Here is a 21,178-nt window from a genome sequence, read left to right on the forward strand (position 1 = left end):
AGTGCGAAATCTCGCGCGGCGCGTGATGATGTCATAGTCACCGGCAGGATGTTCAATCAAGATGGCGGCGGCAGGGCTCTTTGCGCTCAAACGGATGAGGTATGTTTTATTTTTACCCTATTACAGGGAAAATGAATTAGTTACCACAAAGCACGAGAAAATACGGCTTTGCGGCTATCAAATTTTCCCTGAAATTCGGATCGAAGTCCACTTCGGACACTTCAATTTGCTCAAAACTAACCATGGTGATGAATAGGTCGGCCAATAAGCTACAGAAACAAAGTCCAATTTGGATCTGTTTCATTTGCATTTTAAATGCATTTAGAGAAGAAAAAAATGGTTGCACATGTACAGTCGTGGCCAAAAGTTTTGAGAATTACATAAATATTGGAAATTGGAAAAGTTGCTGCTTAAGTTTTTATAATAGCAATTTGCATATACTCCAGAATGTTATGAAGAGTGATCAGATGAATTGGCATAGTCCTTCTTTGCCATGAAAATTAACTTAATCGCAAAAAAACTTTCCACTGCATTTCATTGCTGTCATTAAAGGACCTGCTGAGATCATTTCAGTAATCGTCTTGTTAACTTAGGTGAGAATGTTGACGAGCACAAGGCTGAGATCATTATGTCAGGCTGATTGGGTTAAAATGGCAGACTGACATGTTAAAAGGAGGGTGATGCTTGAAATCATTGTTCTTCCATTGTTAACCATGTGACCTGCAAAAAACCCCGCGTGCAGCCATCATTGTGTTGCATAAAAATGGCTTCACAGGCAAGGATATTGTGGCTACTAAGATTGCACCTCAATCAACAATTTATAGGATCATCAAGAACTTCAAGGAAAGAGGTTCAATTCTTGTTAAGAAGGCTTCAGGGCATCCAAGAAAGTCCAGCAAGCGCCAGGATCGTCTCCTAAAGAGGATTCAGCTGCGGGATCGGAGTGCCACCAGTGCAGAGCTTGCTCAGGAATGGCAGTAGGCAGGTGTGAGCGCATCTGCACGCACAGTGAGGCGAAGACTTTTGGAAGATGGCCTGGTGTCAAGAAGGGCAGCAAAGAAGCCACTTCTCTCCAAAAAAAACATCAGGGACAGATTGATCTTCTGCAGAAATTATGGTGAATGGACTGCTGAGGACTGGGGCAAAGTCATATTCTCCGATGAAGCCTCTTTCCGATTGTTTGGAGAAGAAAAGGTGAGCGGTACCATCAGTCCTGTGTCATGCCAACAGTAAAGCATCCTGAGACCATTCATGTGTGGGGTTGCTTCTCATCCAAGGGAGTGGGTTCACTCACAATTTTGCCCAAAAACACAGCCATGAATAAGGAATGGTACCAAAACACCCTCCAACAGCAACTTCTTCCAACAATCCAACAACTGTTTGGTGAAGAACAATGCATTTTCCAGCACGATGGAGCACCGTGCCATAAGGCAAAAGTGATAACTAAGTGGCTCGGGGACCAAAACGTTGACATTTTGAGTCCATGGCCTGGAAACTCCCCAGATCTTAATCCCATTGAGAACTTGTGGTCAATCCTCAAGAGGCGGGTGGACAAACAAAAACCCACTAATTCTGACAAACTCCAAGAAGTGATTATTAAAGAATGGGTTGCTATCAGTCAGGAATTGGCCCAGAAATTGATTGAGAGCATGCCCAGTCGAATTGCAGAGGTCCTGATAAAGAAGGGCCAACACTGCAAATACTGACTCTTTGCATAAATGTCATGTAATTGTCGATAAAAGCCTTTGAAACATATGAAGTGCATGTAATTCTATTTCACTACATCACAGAAACAACTGAAACAAAGATCTAAAAGCAGTTTAGCAGCAAACTTTGTGAAAACGAATATTTGTGTCATTCTCAAAACTTTTGGCCACGACTGTATGCATATCCTTTTAAAGAACCAATTATAATTAAGAATAATTTTTGCGTGAAACAGAGTATTATTTGGGGAGATTGGGCCTTTTCTTCACATTTTAGTGGCCTTTGCTTTTAAACCTGCAGTTTCTCTGTAAAAAAATGTCCAGTGTAAAATAGTAAATAGAAGGCAATCAGAGGGGGATGCAGCTGCAGTATTCCCTAGCAAATATGTGGCCAGACACATCAGATAGAGGAAGATTAATGGTTCAGCAACGTTGCACAAACAATGGTTTAGCAGACGTTGCACATTTTAGTCCATATTGGCTATTTTAGTCATTCAAACTGGCCACAGGGGCAGTATTACTGCTGTAGCAGCTGCTAGGGTGCCCACATTGGCATTGGGGCTCGGGCTGTATTAAATCTCTGCCATCCATTATGGCCTGGACCTCATTCCTTTGCCAGTGCTGTCCCCAGCAGGCACATGGGCTAAGGTGCATTTCCTAGCCTGTCCCGGATCTGTGTACTCTCTCAGCTCAGCATGGCATGACTCATCACGCTGTTGGGGAGAGCATGATGTGCTCAGTTCATCAGGGGAATGGGGCTAGGTGAGTAATAATGTTTCTTATTTTATTAACAGCACAGGGGTTTCACTAATGAAAGTAGGGGCACTACTGTATGGGGGGAAAGTTACTCTATAACCACTGTGTAGGGCCACTAAAGGGGCATAACTAATGTATGGAGGCACAAAGGGAACATAACTATTGCGTGAGGGCACTAACAGGACATTCTACTGTGTGGGGTCTACTAAGGGAGCATTCCTGTGTAGGCCACTAAAGGGGCATAACTAAAGTGTGGAGCACTAAGAGGGCATAACTATTGTGTGGGGACACTAAGGGATCATTTCTGTGTGGGGGTACTAAGGGAGCATTCCTGTGTGGGGCACCAAGGGGGCATAACTACTGTGTGGTGATACTAAGAAGCATTCCTGTGTGGGGCACTAAGGTTACAGAACTATCATGTGGGGCACTAAGGGGACAAATGTACTGTGTGGGGGCACTAAGAGAGCATAACTACTGTATGGCGCACTAAAAGGGCATAACTACTATGTTGGGGCATAACTACTGTGTGCGGGCACTAAGGGAGCAAAACTGAGTGGGTGGGGAATTGTAGGGTGAGCATAGGTGTTCCTAACTAGCAGCGGAAGGAGGGATTGTTGGGAAGTTGCGAGGGTGGGGGGAGGCCTGTTAAAAATTTTACGGTACCCAACCCTGATGGCCATACACGTTGCACAAAGCCAGGCAATGGACAAAGAACCTTTTTGGAAACGTTTTTTTCCAAGAATGACCTTTTGATCACAAAAAATTTTACTTTAACCCTTTTGTTGCCAGGGGTGTTTGGACATGTTGCATCTTTGGTAGCCATGTACAAATGAAACCTAAATTAGAAAATTTAAAAAAATCATCCCCATATATTTTCTGAAAGTAGACACTTTACACATTGTCAAAATACCACTCAGCATTTTATACACACAGACAACTACTGTATATGCAACTTTGCATAAAAAAAAAAAAGTTCAACATGTGCGGAGTTCATACATACCACTTAGGTCTAAACTAGTATTGGGCGAGAATGCGCGGCCAAACACCAGTTCAGCTCGAGCATCAATATGCTTGGCCGAATATCGCGTGTGCTCAAGCGCGATGGTCGAGTCAGTGTATTTAAATCTAATTTAGCCTCTATTTCTGAAAAGTTTCTGGCGGGATTTGAACTCACAACCTTCTACATTACAGCCAAGAATGTTAACCACTACACTATAGAGCTGCATGGCCAGTTACTTAAAAAAAAATAAAAAAAATAAAAATATGAGACTTCTGCTGTATAGGAATACTTACTACTAGTAATTATTCCTATACAGCAGAAGTCTCTTTTTTTTAAAAAAGTATTTGGCCATGTAGCTCTATAGTGTAGTGGTTAAGATTCTTGGCTGTAATGTAGAAGGTTGTGAGTTCGAATCCTGCTACAAACTTTTCAGAAATAGAGGCTTGTCACTACCAGAGCTTTGGGACGTTCTCACAGCTCTGTTTCTCCACCCCTGTGATGATGTCACTACTAGAGCTGGGAGGAGTTCTCACTACTCTGTTTACTTTTGGTTTCTTTCACCACAGCTGTCCTTCATGTGTTTGATTTCCCTCTCTTTATATCACCCCTCCTCCTATGATAGGATGTGGATTATAGTTCTCACTTCAGTTGTAGCTCTGGCTTTAGTTTCTTCACTTGTAGCTATCAGTTCACTGGACCTGTGTTCTGCTGCAGCTAGCACTCCGGATATTGCCAGCCTGTCCTTGGATCCGTCTTCTCTGCGGCTGCAACATCTTCAGCTAAGTGTGCAGACATTGTTGTGTTCCTGTTTATTTTCTGACTGGATCTGAGGTGCCACGGTTCCCTCCATATACTGAGTAGGGCACTGGTGGCCGTGCCCCTTCCACTATTGTAGGGGTTACAGGGGTCATTAGTCTTAGGCACGTGGGCATGCCTCGTTCCGCCATTTGGATCCGGGCATGTGCTTTAGCAGAATAGGGAGAGCGTTGAGGGTCGGACAGGGGTCACCCTTTATCCTCCCTAGTTCTGGGTCCAGTCAGTAGCTCTGTACTGTGAATTACTATTGTTGCTCACATACACCCGTGACATTATAATCCACCAAAACCGTCCTTTTTGACATGGATCCGCTTTCTGACCTGGTTGACCGCATGCAGGGTCTTTCTTTGGAAGTAGCGGATCTCCGTCAATCTATGACCCAGCTTCAAGCATTGGGCCCTGCTCCGGCTCATGGAGTCTGTTGCGAGCCCAAGGTCTCACTTCCGGAGACGTTCTCCGGGGGCAGTGAGAATTTTGTTCCTTTCAGAGAGGCATGCAAACTCCATTTTTGCTTGTGTCCTCACTCTTCTGGTAATCAAGAGCAGAGGGTGAGGATTGTCATCTCCCTGCTCAGGGGTAATGCTCAGACTTGGGCTTTTTCGCAGCCATCAGGGGATCCCTCCCTTCGATCCGTGGAGGGATTTTTTGTGGCCCTGGGCAGATTTATGATGACCCGATCGTGTTGCTCTGGCCGAATCTAACCTACGTGTTTTATGCCAGAACAAACGGTCTGCGGAGCTTTATTGTTCTGAATTTCGGAGATGGGCAGCTGATTCGGGTTGGAATGATGCTGCACTCCGGAGTCAGTTTCTGTCATGGTCTCTCGGAGAGATTAAAAGATGCGTTTGCTTTCCATGAGAGACCAACGTCCTTAGAGTCTGCCATGTCATTGGCGGTACGCCTTGACAGGCGTCTAAGAGAAAGAAACGAGACCTCTCTGTCCAGCCATTGTCAGTCTAGGGGCAGTAGTGCGGACTCATTCAGTGTGCAGGGGCCTCATCCTGTCTCGCTCCCCTCTGAGGAGGAGCCCATGCAGCTAGCTCGACTTGCCCCTGATAAAAGAGGATTTAGTCCTCAGAGTATGGTCTGTTTTTGTTGTGGGGGCATAGGTCATTTGGCAAATGTTTGTCCGTCTAGGAGATTCTTGAACCGTACTAAGAGCGATAATAAGAGAAAAATCTCAAAAGGTAAATCATCAAGTTCTGCTTCATCTGCTACTTTGGGCAAAGTTGATGTAGGATTTGATGCTTTTCCTCTGACCTGCAGTTCCCGTTTTCTCCTGTCTGCCAGGGTGGCGCTAGAGAGCAAAGTCATTTCTTGTGAGATTTTGTCGATAGTGGAGCGGCCGTCAATCTTATTGACACTCAATTTGTAGCCATGCATGGTTTTCAGGTTTGCACATTAGATAAAGATATACCTGTTTTTTGCTATTGACTCTGCTCCACTCTCACAGAGATCTCTGAAGGGCATTGTTCACAATATCCGGCTAGCTGTAGGTGACACTCATGTGGAGGATATATCTTGTTTTGTCCTTAACGGATTGCCGTCTCCTCTAGTTTTGGGGTTACCCTGGCTCACTAGACATAACCCCACTATTGATTGGCAAGGAAGGCAAATAAATGAGTGGAGTGATTTTTGTAGAGAGAATTGTCTCACAGCGACTTTTGCAGAGGTGTCTACTAAAACGGTGCCATCATTTCTCTCTGATTTCTCGGACGTGTTTTCCGAGAGCGGTGTTCAGGAGCTACCTCCTCACCGGGAGTTTGACTGTCCCATTAACCTCATTCCCGGCGCCAAGCTGCCAAAAGCACGCCTCTACAATCTCTCACAACCGGAAAGAATCGCTATGCGAACTTACATCTCCGAGAGTCTCGAAAAGGGGCATATTCGTCCCTCAAAGTCACCTGTGGCCGCAGGTTTTTTTTTTGTTAAAAAGAAAGATGGCTCTCTGAGACCTTGCCTAGATTTTAGGGAGCTGAACCGTATCACGATTCGCGATCCCTATCCCCTTCCTCTGATCCCGGACCTCTTCAATCAAATTGTTGGGGCCAAGGTGTTTTCCAAATTGGATTTGAGAGGCGCGTACAACCTGGTAAGGGTCAGAGAGGGGGATGAATGGAAAACGGCCTTTAATACCCCTGACGGGCATTTCGAGAATCTCGTTATGCCTTTCGGCCTGATGAATGCTCCGGCCGTCTTTCAGCATTTTGTTAATAGTATTTTCTATCATTTAATGGGGAAATTTGTATTGGTGTATCTTGATGATATTTAGATTTTTTCCCCTGATGTTCAGACCCATCAGGATCATCTTTTTCAGGTTCTGCAGATTCTGCGGGAAAATAAATTGTACGCCAAGCTGGAGAAATGTCTTTTTATGGTATCGGAGATTCAATTTCTGGGTTTTCTCCTCTCTGCTTCTGATTTTCGCATGGATCCCGAGAAGGTCCGTGCTGTACTTGAGTGGGAGCTTCCTGAGAATCAGAAGGCATTGATGCGCTTTTTGGGTTTTGCGAACTATTACAGAAAGTTCATTTTGAATTATTCCTCTGTTGTCAAACCCCTCACTGACATGACAAAAAAGGGGGCGGATTTTTCCTCTTGGTCGGAGGAGGCGCTTGCAGCCTTTTCTAAGATTAAAGAGAGTTTTGCGTCTGCTCCCGTCTTGGTGCATCCCGATGTTTCCTTACCCTTTATTGTTGAGGTGGATGCTTCCGAGGTGGGTGTGGGTGCGGTTTTGTCCCAGGGCTCTTCCCCTGCCAAGTGGCGACCCTGTGCCTTTTTCTCTAAAAAACTCTCCCCGGCAGAGAGAAACTATGATGTGGGAGATAGGGAGTTGTTGGCCATCAAGTTGGCTTTCGAGGAATGGCGCCATTGGTTGGAGGGGGCCAGGCACCCTATCACCGTTTTTACCGACCATAAGAATCTGGCATACTTGGAGTCGGCCAGGCGTATGAATCCGAGACAGGCCAGATGGTCTCTGTTCTTCTCCAGATTCAATTTTGTTGTTACATTCCGACCTGGGATAAAAAATGTGAAGGCTGATGCTCTCTCGCTGTTTTCCGGGAGGAGGAAACTCCGAGGACCCGGGTCCCATTTTGGCGGAGGGGGTAGTTGTTTCTGCTCTATATTCCGATTTGGAGGCCGAGGTCCAGGCTGCCCAGACTGAGACACCTGCCCGTTGTCCTTCTGGGAAGTTGTTCGTGCCTCCTGAGCTACGTCACAAACTCTTTGAGGAGCATCATGATACGGTTCTTGCTGGTCACCCCGGGAGTAGAGCCACGGTGAATCTCATTGCTAGGAGATTTTGGTGGCCGGCTCTTCGTAAGTCGGTGGAGGGTTTTGTGGCTGCTTGTGAGACGTGCGCTCGCGCTAAGGTCCCTCGTTCACGGCCTTCAGGTTCCCTTCTCCCGTTACCCATTCCTTCCCGTCCTTGGACACACCTGTCCATGGACTTTATCACGGATCTTCCTCGTTCCTCGGGGAAGTCGGTGATCCTGGTGGTGGTGGACCGTTTTAGCAAGATGGCTCATTTCGTACCTTTCCCTGGTTTACCCAATGCTAAAACGTTGGCGCAAGCTTTTGTCGACCATATTGTTAAATTGCACGGCATTCCCTCTGATATTGTTTCCGATAGAGGCACGCAGTTTGTGTCCAGGTTCTGGAAGGCTTTCTGTTCTCGCCTGGGGGTTCGGCTGTCCTTCTCTTCTGCTTTTCATCCGCAGTCGAATGGTCAGACTGAGCGCCTCAATCAGAATCTGGAGACATATTTGCGCTGTTTTGTGGCAGAGAACCAGGAGGATTGGTGTTCATTTCTCCCTCTTGCTGAGTTTGCTCTGAACAACCGTCGTCAGGAATCTTCTGATAAGTCACCATTCTTTGGTGCATATGGGTTCCATCCGCAGTTTGGGACATTCTCGGGAGGGGCTCTTTCTGGTTTACCTGAGGAGAAGAGATTTTCCTCGTCTTTGTCTACCATTTGGCAAAAGATTCAGAGTAATCTTAAAAAGATGAGTGAGAGGTATAAGCGTGTGGCTGATAAGAGACGTGTGCCTGGTCCGGACCTGAATGTGGGTGATCTGGTGTGGTTGTCTACTAGAAACATTAAGTTGAAGGTTCCCTCCTGGAAATTGGGTCCCAAGTTTATTGGGCCTTATAAAATCTTGTCAGTCATCAATCCTGTTGCCTTCCGTCTTGATCTTCCACGGGTTTGGAAGATACATAATGTATTTCACAGATCTCTCTTAAAACCATATGTCCAGCCCACGGTGCCCTCCTCTTTGCCTCCTCCTCCGATTTTGGTTGATGGCAATCTGGAGTTTGAGGTTTCCAGAATTGTGGACTCTCGCATGGTCCGCGGTTCTCTTCAGTACCTCGTTCATTGGAAGGGTTATGGTCCTGAGGAGAGGATGTGGGTTCCGGTGTCGGAAATTAAAGCCACTCGCCTCATCAGGGCATTTCATAGGGCTCATCCTGAGAAGGTGGGTCCTGGGTGTCCGGAGACCACCCGTAGAGGGGGGGGGTACTGTCACTACCAGAGCTTTGGGACGTTCTCACAGCTCTGTTTCTCCACCCCTGTGATGATGTCACTACTAGAGCTGGGAGGAGTTCTCACTACTCTGTTTACTTTTGGTTTCTTTCACCACAGCTGTCCTTCATGTGTTTGATTTCCCTCTCTTTATATCACCCCTCCTCCTATGATAGGATGTGGATTATAGTTCTCACTTCAGTTGTAGCTCTGGCTTTAGTTTCTTCACTTGTAGCTATCAGTTCACTGGACCTGTGTTCTGCTGCAGCTAGCACTCCGGATATTGCCAGCCTGTCCTTGGATCCGTCTTCTCTGCGGCTGCAACATCTTCAGCTAAGTGTGCAGACATTGTTGTGTTCCTGTTTATTTTCTGACTGGATCTGAGGTGGCCACGGTTCCCTCCATATACTGAGTAGGGCACTGGTGGCCGTGCCCCTTCCACTATTGTAGGGGTTACAGGGGTCATTAGTCTTAGGCACGTGGGCATGCCTCGTTCCGCCATTTGGATCCGGGCATGTGCTTTAGCAGAATAGGGAGAGCGTTGAGGGTCGGACAGGGGTCACCCTTTATCCTCCCTAGTTCTGGGTCCAGTCAGTAGCTCTGTACTGTGAATTACTATTGTTGCTCACATACACCCGTGACAAGGCTAAATTAGATTTAAATACATTGGGTGTCCCCAAGCACTGACTCCATATATGGACATAGCTATATATGGAGTCAGAGCAGGGACTCCTAAGCCGAACTAGAGTCCCGACACCCTCCCCTCTGCAGAGCAAGGGGTGCCTGGTTTAATGCTCGGGTTCTCCCATTGACTTCCATTGTGCTCGGGTGCTCTATAGAGCACCCAAGCATCGGGAAGTGTTCTACACGAGCACTTTGGTGCTCGACCAACACTAGTCTAAACGTACATACAACTGGAAAGACCAAAAATCTGGTTTTAACCTGGAAATTAAAAAAATGCAATAACCTATTGTGATGAATACCACACCTCCTGCCCACTTGACGTCAACTACGTTGAGCTCACGAGACGTGGTATGGTCACGGGGTCTACCAAAAACGTGAAGTTATGCCCTCCAGTGGAGCACGTAAGGTCAGGTTGGTATAGCTTACACACACACCTCCTGTCCACGCGGGCACAGAGAGGCAACAGGCTGAGAGAGCCTTTTCACTGCCGCAGTGTAACAGCGACTCCTCAGCCTGGGTATCTGCCACCAGTTCTAGTTTGATATAAGCCCGGTCCGCTAACGGGATTATATAGGATCAGAAACCAACCCGCGGTAGCTTATAACTAGGCCAAAACACGGACGTGGAGATTCGTGATCGAGATACAAGATAGCACAAGATTAAATTATAGATTTAATCGCCGTATGGGCACACTAGATATAACACAATATACACAGACAATATATACAGTGGTCTGAGGTTACAGATTACAGGTTATATGGTTACAACAGGGTTAAGCAATGAAAGTTAGTTACCGGGTAAGATGAAAGTTCCTTTGAGACGTTCTTTGCTGGAGTCCACATGAAGGGCTGTGATCTCCGCTATTTCCTGGGTCCCTCTAAACACATTTGTAGGATGTGACCCCTCTTCAGAGAAAGACGCGCCTACTTGCTGGCACCAGACTTTTAACCTGTAGCCGGCCCCTCCCCTCCCGGCCTCAGGGAGGGGTCCACTCCCCCTCTTCTGGGCTGGCAGCAAATGACCCACAAAACCCTTTAGGGTTCATAGCTCCAGACCAGAGGGTCATAGGGAGATGGTACTGGAACCAATGGACCTGCCTGGGTTCCGGCTACAAGTAGAGCCCAAACCTGGTACCGTTATGTGGTTTCTATGGGGAGATATGGATATCTCTCTACCCTGACCTCGTCTCATTAAACAAAGACCATGGGAACGCACCTCGTGGCCACTGGGACACAAATATGTATCCGGTTTGCGCCTGCGATGGCCAGGCGGTTTATAATTCCTTATGAAAGGTAGGTGCCAACATGTCTGGGAGGTCTCATTGATCCTGGGCAAGGGCAGATACCCCCTGCTGGGGGTTTTCCTGCAATATTCCGTTGGCTCCAAACTGGTGGAGGTGAGGTGTGACCTTCTCCTTGAAGCCTGGACCCCCTGGGGGGGGGGGGGGGGGGTGGAAACTAATTTTGCATGTGCACTGAACATGCCAAGAGGTGCATCAGATGACAATCAGGCCTGAGGCTTTGAAGCAGGGCCCTCCTGTGGAGTTCACTACCTCCGCTATCTGTCAGCACATTGGGGTGTGAGGACATGGCTGACAGTAAATATTAATCCATATTCCTCACACCTCCCCCTTTTAGAGGGCGCCAGGGGGCAACACATTCCTGTGTTCCCCCGTGCGCCCATCCGCACCCTCTCCTTGTGGGGATAGCCCATCGGCGTTCCCGTGGTCACGGCCCCTTTTGTGGTGAATGGTCAAGTGATACTGCTGGAGAGCTAGGCTCCAGCGTAGCAGCCTCCCATTCGTCCCGGATACGGTGTTTAACCAGCTGAGGGGGTTGTGGTCGGTCTCCACCGTGAAGCGGCGCCCGTATAAATACGGCTGCAACCGTTGCAGGGCCCAGACAATTGCCAGGCACTCCTTCTCCATTGTGGAGTACGCCACCTCCCTCGGCAGGAGCTTCCGACTCAGGTACAGAACGGGGTGTTCCTGGCCCGTAGTGTCAACCTGGCTGAGTACGGCACCGAGGCCAAAATCACTGGCGTCGGTCTGCACTATAAACGGCAGCGTGAAGTCGGGCGGCCTTCAGCGCTCGGAAGGCCAACTCGCAGTCGTTCGTCCAATCGACTGCGGAGGGCAGCTTCTTCTTGGTGAGGTCCGTCAAGGGCTTCGCCAGGCTACTATAGTGGGGGACGAACCTCCTATAGTACCCGGCGGTGCCCAGGAAGGACATCACCTGTTTCTTGGTCTTGGGGGTGGGCCAGGATGCGATAGCATCCACTTTCCCAGGCTCTGGCTTAAGGGTCCCCCCGCCTACCTGGTGCCCCAGGTAGTGGACCTCGCTCATGCCCAGCTGGCACTTTTCCGGCTTGATGGTCAAGCCTGCCTGGTGGATCCGCCCCAGCACCTGCGTCAGGGGCTGTAGGTGATCCTCCCAGGTGGGACTGAAGACGGCAATGTCATCCAGGTACGCGGCCGCGTACTCTTCAAGTCCCTTAAGCAGCGTGTTGTCCATCCGCTGAAAAGTGGCAGGGGCATTCTTCATGCCGAACGGCATCACTGTGGATTCGTACAATCCAAAGGGAGTGATAAAGGCAGAGCGTTCCCGCGCCTCCTGGGTCAGGGGAATCTGCCAGTACCCCCTGCTCAGATCCATGATGGTCAGGTACCGGGCCCCGGCCAACTGATCGAGTAGGTCATCGATACGTGGCATAGGGTACGCATCGGTGACCGAGACAGCGTTGAGTCCCCTGTAGTCCACGCAGAACTGGGTGGTCCGGTCCTTCTTTGGGACGAGGACCACAGGCGAGGCCCAAGCGCTGTTGGATGCCTGGATGACCCCCAGCTTCAGCATCTCGTCAATCTCCTGGCGCATGTGTTGCTGCACCTCCAAGGAAACCCGATATGCTGAACGCCGAATTGGGGGGTGATCCCTAGTGTCCACGTGATGGACGGCCAACTCCGTCCTTCCGGGCTTGTTGCTAAACAACTCCCGGAAGGGGTGAAGGGTGGCCCATAGCTGGGACCGTTGGTCCTTCAAGAGCTGTTGGCCCACCTCCACATCCTCGATGGACCCACCCGCCTTCACCTGGGTGAGCATGTCCAGGAGGGTTTCCTCCTCCCCCTCTTCGGGGAGGTTGCAGACAGGGAGGGCACATGCCTCCCTCTCATGATGAGCCTTCATCATGTTCACGTGGAAGGCCTTCGGCCTTCCTCGGGCGGGGTCTAGGGTGACCAGGTACGTCACGGCATTGAGGCGCTGATGCACGAGGTACGGGCCTTCCCAGGCCGCCTGAAGCTTGTCCTGAGGTATGGGGACCAGTACCCATACCTTCTGACCCACCTGGTAGGTCCTCTCACAAGCATTCTGGTCATACCATCGCTTCTGGTCGGCCTGGGCCCGCTCCATATTATCGTGCACCAGCTGCGACAAGGCCTGCATCTTGTTCCGGAAGCGCATGACATACTCGACGACCGACACTCCAGGGGTGGCTACCTCTCCCTCCCAGGTCTCTTTCACCAGAGCCAGGGGCCCCTGCACACGTCGCCCGTACAGGAGCTCGAAGGGGGAGAACCCCGTGGAGGCCTGTGGGACCTCTCGGTAGGCAAACAGTAGATGTGGGAGGTACCGCTCCCAGTCACGCCCGTGGGAGTCGAACAACATCTTAAGCATCTGCTTTAAGGTGCCATTAAATCGTTCACACAGGCCGTTTGTCTGTGGGTGGTACGGTCTGGTTACCAGATGTTGCACCTGTGTTTGCCTACAGAGGGACTCCATCAATTGCGACATGAACTGGGTCCCCCAGTCGGTGAGCATTTCCTGGGGAAAGCCTACTCTGGAGAAAATCTCCAGCAAGGCAGTAGCCACTTTGTCGGCCCGAATGGATGACAAGGCTACCGCCTCCGGGTACCGGGTGGCATAGTCTACTACCGTCAATATGAAGCGTTTCCCGGAGCTGCTGGGAATGGACAGCGGTCCAATGAGATCCACAGCCACCCTCCTGAAAGGCTCTTCAATTATGGGCAGCGTTACCAGTGGGGCTTTGGGGCGCCGCCCCGCCTTCCCCACCCGCTGGCAGGTGTCACATGAACGGCAGTAGCCGACCACATCAGCCCCCATCTTTGGCCAGTAGAAATGCTGGGCTAATCTGGCCCTTATCTTAGCGATCCCTAGGTGTCCAGCCATCGGAATCTCATGCGCAACCTGCAACAACTCCGTCCTGAACTGATAGGGTACCACTAGCTGTCGGTCCCTAGGCCACGCCTCCCGTGAGCCCGGCTGGACCGTGACCCGGTACAGCCGTCCTTGGTCCCAGACCATCCGCTCGAGGTCCGAGTCCGAAGGGGGCTGTTCCGCTTGCTCCTTGAGAGCGTTCAGGCTGGCGTCAGCCGCTAACGCTGCCTGAAACTCCTGACTGGACGTGGCCAGAATAGACGAGACTGCCACGTCCCCTGTCAGGTCCCCGGGACCTGTCTCCTGGCCTCCCTCTGACTCGGAAGCCACTTGGTCGGAAGGGGGAAAGCCATCAGACCCCTGAGGGGCCCCTAGGGCCCCAGCACTCCCACTGCGCATGACAGCAGCTATGGCCGCTGCCACTGCTGGTAGTGCCTGCTTTCCCTTGGCTCCCGACCAAGTCGCCAGTCCAGACGGACTAACCTGGCCCTCTGACATCCCAGTGGGGGAGGAACCCTGTACTGAGGCTTCACCTGGCAGCCCTACTTCTCCTGGGACAGCCCTGAACTCATTTGCATCCTCCCCCCCCGCAGCTGTCTGCCCCCTGCTTGTCCCCTCAGTCACCACACTGGAGGACAACAGGGTCCAGCAGGCTTGCTGGCCACAGCCTGGGGTTTCAGCCCAGCTGGCAGGAATGACCCCCTCCCCACTAAGGGGAGAGGCACTCATTACATCCCCCACCCCCACATCCCCAAAAACAGGCATGGTAGGTACATTCACAGTATCATCAGGGGGGGGCATTACAGGTACATCACATTCTGGGGAATCGGACATCGGGGGTCAGCGGCCACATACTTAGACACAAGCCGCCCCAGGTCTGTCCCCAGCAAAACACTGGCGGGGATATTTGCGGATACCCCCACCTCCCTTACTCCTCGACCGGCGCCCCAGTCCAAATAGACCTTGGCGACGGGCAGCGCCGGTTCTACTCCTCCAATCCCAGAGACAATGAGGGATCTCCCGGGCAGTAAATCATGGGGTGCCACCAGTTCAGGCCGTACCAGTGTCATTTCAGCACCGGTGTCTCTAAGTCCTATGGCCACGGCCTGGCCCACGGTGACCGGTTGAACATTGTCAAGGGACCTCCCACCACCCCCACCCACACACAACACAGTGGACGGTTTCCGGGTTGATGACTGGGACGGATCCCTCGGGCGCTGGGGACACATGGCTTTGAAGTGTCCTGGCTGCTTACACAGGTGACACAGGCGGGGTTCCCCCACCGACGTGGAAAGTGCAGCAGGGGCCGGTGCCCACTTGGGCCTAGGGGCAGGGGTAGCAGGTTCAGCGTGCATCTTACCCCCTCTCCAGCCGACCGGTTTCCGGGCCTCTGAAGTCCTGTTGTTGGTGTATTCATCGGCCAGGGCTGCTGTTGCGGAGGCCCCCTTTGGCTTCCGGTCACGGAGGTACTGCTGGAGATCCTCTGGGCAGTTCCACAAGAACTGTTCTGTGGCGATGAGCTCCTTCAGCTGCTGGACGGTGGAGAGCTCCAACCCGGTGGTCCATTGGTCGACCGCTCTCAGCAAGGCCCGCATGTGATCGGCCCAGCTCTGAGTAGAACCCCGGTGCAAATTCCTGAGCCTTTTCCGGTACGACTCAGGGGTTAAGTTATATTGCCTGACCAGAGCCTGATGTCCTCATAGCTCAGGATGGTCTCACTGGGCAGGTACCCGAAGATTTCAAGGGCTTTTCCCCTGAGCCGTGGCGTGAGGAATCTGACCCACTGGTCCTCTGGCAGCTGGTATTGATGGCAGGCTGTCTCAAATGCCAACAAAAAAGTGTCCAGGTCCCCATCTTTGTCCAGTAGGGGAAAGTCCTCCGCCCGCAGTTTGGGAATCCGGACCTCTGGAGACTCACATTGGGCTGGGGAGGGCTGCTGGAATTGAAGCTTCAGCTTGAGCATTTGTAGCTGGTGCTCACGCTCGGCCTGTGCTTGCTCGCGACGCTCTGCAGCCTCTGCTCGCTCGCGAAGCTCTGCAGCCGCCAGGAGGAGCTCAGATGCTGCCTGGTCTCCAGCCTGGAGATGGTCCATGGCAGCTTGTAGGAGAGCAGCTGAGCCAGCTTGGCTGGGGGGATGGGCAGGTGGAGTGAGGGCCACCGCGAACCTCACCTCTGGCGACTGGCTCCTTAGGGGGCTTTGGCTGTGCTCCCCCTCGCCTTCCACCTCCTCTCCGCCACCATTCAAAGCATCGGCCATCTCCCTAGCTTTGCTCCTTGTGATACTGGCCGTCATGCAACCTGATGCCCACACACCTTATTGTATCTGCACTCAGACTGTCTAGTGTTGGGCTGATCTTAAGACTCCAGCGGCAAGCGCTACTGCTGGTCGTCTTTAGTGTCTGGGAGTATGGGTCTCACACTCACACACACTAGTATCTCGATCCCACTTTGCTGCCACCAATATGTGATGAATACCACACCTCCTGCCCACTTGACGTCAACTACGTTGAGCTCACGAGACGTGGTATGGTCACGGGGTCTACCAAAAACGTGAAGTTACGCCCTCCAGTGGAGCACGTAAGGTCAGGTTGGTATAGCTTACACACACACCTCCTGTCCACGCGGGCACAGAGAGGCAACAAGCTGAGAGAGCCTTTTCACTGCCGCAGTGAAACAGCGACTCCTCAGCCTGGGTATCTGCCACCAGTTCTAGTTTGATATAACTAGTATCAGATAATTAGAAAAGGCTCCACCAGCAAACTACTGGAGCTCAGCCTTTCAGTTACCAGCTGAAAAGAAGGAATAAATCAATAATAATATAGGCTGGCTCACAGTATTTTTGCATAAAATTTATTAATACACTAAATCTAAACAAACTGACTTGGTGTCAGTATCAGCATACATACATAAAACAAATGTGTAAATAGGTATATAAGTGCGGAGCTCACGCACAAACCTAAATAAATGGAGTACTCCTAGGAAAAAGACCTAATGGCTAGAGTTAGGCTGCAAGTGGTATTCTATTGAACCGCTCAAATGTCCATGATTATAAATGCCAATTTGCCAAATAGTTGGAACCAAGGGTCTAAGATTGTCCTTGTTGTAGTTTCCCACAAGGGGGACTCTGTGTTTAAATGTCGTCTGACAGATAGTAACCACGCTTTCTCCGATCTGCAGGGCTCCACTAGAGACAATTGGGTCGGAGGTGAAAGCTGCAAGTTTGTGTAGCTTTTGTCTGAGATCCATTCTACGGGCTCTAACTAGCAATTTACCATGGCTAGCACTGCAATCCTGAGTTTGAGATTGTCTTGTTTGAAAGCTGAGATTGTCAGCTTTAAAACAAGACCTAGCTCGAATCTATAGCTGTTGCACAGCCTGAGATCCAGCCATCCGTTGGAAGGATGTACGAGAACTCCTTGGCTATTGAATTGCCACCCTGCAAGGATGGATGAGATACATCCTTGGCAGGGAAAAGGTTAAACAAAAGATCTTACGTCTTACTATCTGGCAAAAATTTCAAACAGGGCCAACTTATTTTTAGATGACAGTCTGTTATTATTGGTCAGCTAAAGCGATCTTTCTTTGTTTAATTTCACCCGACGTTCAGTCAATTTGGTTGCAATCGACCATTTTGGTTAGCTTCAGACTAATGTGTAGGGGTACCTGTAGTATACATGTAATATGCATGTAGCTGCCTAAATACAGACTAAAAGACACATGGCAATACTTTTCATTACAGGACGGACGACTAACAGTTGCTCCAAAAAACTATCTGGTGGATCTTCCTAACTTGAACTTTCTGAAACAGCGTGGGGCCGTATTCCTCAATGCCTATACGAACTCTCCAATTTGCTGTCCTTCCCGTGCAGGTATGACATTAAATAGACCATAGCAGAGCGTATCATTATATAACATAAATTACTAGCACGGTAAATGCAGACCGCTTTATGCAGGTGATGAGTTTTTTCTTCTTTGTCTATTATTGGCAGCTTGTGTGAAGCATGGCAACACAAATTGTATTTTATTTCACTCTTTATGAATGTAAAACGCAGTAAAATATGCAAATATACAGTTTGTGTTTGCGCAGTTTATAACAGTCTTTAATATTGGCACATTGTGTGAACTGTTCCTTAGTATCTGTAAAGAGTACAATGTATACATCGACGGGGCGTACACGGTGTTATTTTCTAACACATTGTTAAGTAGAAAAGTGTTTGAAAAAGTCAATAAAAGAGTCATTTGGATTCTGAAATGCGGCAAAGCCATTTAAACATAAACTTATTGCAGGGGACAAGAAGTCAGAAAATGTGGACTAGGGAAAAAGTATGGCCTCTTGCACACGATTGTATGTATTTTGCGGTCCGCAAAAAATACGGATGACTTCCGTGTGCATTCCGTACTTTGCAGAAAGGAACAGCTGGACCCTAATAGAACAGTACTATCCTTGTCTGTAATGCAGACAATAATAAGTTCAATTTTTTGGCGAAACTGAATGCACACGGAGTAACTTCCGATTTTTTTGCGGACCCATTGAAATGAATGGTTCCGTATACGGTCCGCAAAAAAAACGGAATGGACACGGAAAGAAAATACGTTCATGTCCAAGAGGCCTATATCAAATTGGGTCATTAAAGGGGTTGTACGGTGCTTGTATTACAACTAGTCGTCCCATTCAAATGAACGGGAAGAGCAGTTATACTTACAGTACGCCTCATGTACACGGTTCGCAAATTGCTGATCTTCAAAACACGGATGATGTACGTTCGTTTTTTTTTCTGGACCCATTGACCTCAATGGGTCCACGGTCCGCATTCTGCTGCCAAGAATAGGGCATGTTCTATCTTTTTGCAGAACAGACACACAGATGTGGACAGCACGCAGATGACATCTGTGTGTGGTCTGTTTTTTTTTTTTTGCAGACCCACAGAAGTGAATGGGTCCATGTGCATTCTGCAAAAAATGCAGCTCAGACACGGACACAAAATACAATCGTGTGCATGAGGCCTTACACTGCACCACTGCTACACGGGAGACGATGTGCAGTCAAACAGTGAAGAGGATGCAGAGTTAGCACGAGCACAGCAACCCCTTCAAATAGAAGATCGACAGGGGTCCTAGAAATCAGACCCCCTCCCCCTTTCCCACTGGTCTGATATAGGGGGACCCACAGAGGATAGTTTATCAATAAGATAGCACTGCACAACCCCTTTAAATATAGTGGTGTAGCTGACATGGAGAAAGACCAATTGACTGCTATAGGGCCCTGGCCCTGAACTGATCCTTCTGTTTCCAACATAGATTCACTGCATTTTTTCAGCAGCCACCACTAGGGAGAAGTCAGTAAAAATACATTATTTACAGCTTCAGTTGGTGTCTATGGTAATTGTATAAATTCCTATGCACTTTGCTCCCCCTAGTGGTGGCTGCAGGCAGACAGGTTTATAATATACTGCGTGAAGGGAAGAATATTTCAATTTATCAATGTATTCATGCGGTTATGTGGTATAAATACAATGAGAACTATGGTGTTCAGAATGAGCGCTTTATTTATGAAGCAATTGTTCCACTTTTTTGACATAGAACTTGGATAAAGTAGATAAAATGACTTCCACTGAATAAAAAAATCATAAAATCTGTCAGAAATCTGGGGAGTCGCGCATACTAGGCTTTGCTATGAGGCCCTATGAGAGTGGTGTGTGCCCCTGATGGCAAACACACAATATGATAAAATTAAATTGCATATAGTCCCATTTAATAATGTAAGTGCAACTAGATTCCGGTGCAAATTGTGCAAATGTGGTTAGCCATGCTTTTGAAATGATTCGTTTCCATCGCATGTCATGAGGACACAGAGAATTTCCAGACACAGCTATGATTTGCTTGCCAGTCATATCTTCATGTCCATCTCGTGAAGGAAGCTGCAGTTAAAGATTCTATTTAAAACTATTGTCTGTTTCTCCTCTTCTGTTTCCAGTTCTGTATTTTATGTCTTGTAGCAGCCAAATCTTATTGCTGCTGATAAGGATACCAGTTATTGGTTCTGCTTCATTCCAGCTATGTGGAGCGGTCTGTTCCCTCACCTGACCGAATCCTGGAATAACTACAAGTGCCTGGATCCCGATTACCCAACATGGATGGACCTTGTAAAACAAAAGGGATATGTCACTCAGAAATTCGGCAAACAAGACTATAAAAGTGGTTCTCATTCGCTGAGGTGAGTTGGCCAATGATAGATGAAGCAGAGCTGAGTTAGTAGAAGTTTTAAAGGGTTTTCCAAGATTTTTTTTTTTTTTTACTGATGACCTATCCTCGGGATTGGTAGGGGTTCGACAACTAGGACCCCCGTGATCGGCTGTTTTGAGAAGGCACCGGCGCCCCACCCTTCTCACAGCTCACCAAGCACAGCGTTGTACATTGCACAGTGGCTGTGCTTGGCACTGCATTCAGTCCCATTCACTTGAATGGGGCTGAGCTGCTCCTAGGCTACGTGAATGATAAATGTGTCGTCACTGGGCTAGAAAATGCAGAGAGAAGGCCGCAGTGCTCACGGGGTGTCGGACCCCCACCAATCAAATATTGATGACCTATCTAGAGGATAGGTCATCAGTAAAAAAAAATCTCAGAAAACCCCTTTAAGAGTACACCCTCATGAGGCATATAGGCTACAGACTTTTGCTGCACTATACATTGGCAGCAAAGTAACTGATATTTAAAGGGGTTGGCCCATCTTGTGCTTTTGCCAAGATATGCCTCCCATTGTCTGATAGGTGCGGTTCCCACCTTTGGGACCCACCCCTATCCTTAGGACAGAGCCCCCAAAGTCGGAGAGAGAGCACAGCGCAAGTGCAGTTGCCCTCCATTCATTTCTACAGGAGTTGTCAAAGTCCCATTGAAATGAATGGGAAGCTCACTGCGCAAGCGTGGCCACTACACCATTCACTTCTATGGGGCTGACAGAAATAGCCGAACCAGTGCGCTGCTGTTTTTGGCATTCCCATATCAATGAATGGGGGGGCGGTCATGTATGCGCAGTGCGTTCTCCGGGACTTTGAGGGCTCTGTTCTGAGCATAGAAGTCCCAGAGGTTCTATAGTGCTATGCCGCCAATGTCAGATACATCCCACCTCTGGGTCCCTCAGGCATCTCTAGAACGGGGCACCCAAAACACACCGCAAATGTGCTGCAAATTCTCCATTCACTTCTATGGAAGTTCCGAAAAGAGACAAGCGACCGCTCTCAGCTATTTCTGGCATTTGCATAGAAGTGAATGGAGAGCGCACACTGCAAGTGTGGCCACTTCTCTGTTCACCTCTATGTGAATTAATGGAGGGTGGCTGCACCCTCGTTCACTTTGGGGGCTCCATTCTAGAGATAGAACTAACAATATGCCACCAATGTGTGAGATGGGCCAACTAGGGACATCCCCACTGATTAGCTGACTGAAAGGGCCACAGCACTCCAACAGCTACTATGTCCCTTTCACTGTTTATACGGCATATTGCCGTACATTCTCTAAGGTCATA

The 21,178-nt window shown here is 49.2% G+C and overlaps 1 protein-coding gene across 1 annotated transcript in view; it reads left to right on the plus strand.

Moving 5' to 3' along the window:
- ARSK (arylsulfatase family member K) overlaps positions 1-21,178 on the plus strand; it is a 181,693-nt gene that overhangs the window by 1,301 nt on the left and 159,214 nt on the right. Inside the window, exons 2-3 of the mRNA XM_040421555.1 lie at positions 17,396-17,525; positions 19,711-19,870. Of these exons, the coding sequence (XP_040277489.1) occupies positions 17,396-17,525; positions 19,711-19,870 (290 nt within the window). The remainder of the gene's footprint in view (positions 1-17,395; positions 17,526-19,710; positions 19,871-21,178) is intronic.

This window comes from Bufo bufo, chromosome 2 (assembly GCF_905171765.1).
Source record: "Bufo bufo chromosome 2, aBufBuf1.1, whole genome shotgun sequence".
Classification (NCBI taxonomy): domain Eukaryota; kingdom Metazoa; phylum Chordata; class Amphibia; order Anura; family Bufonidae; genus Bufo; species Bufo bufo.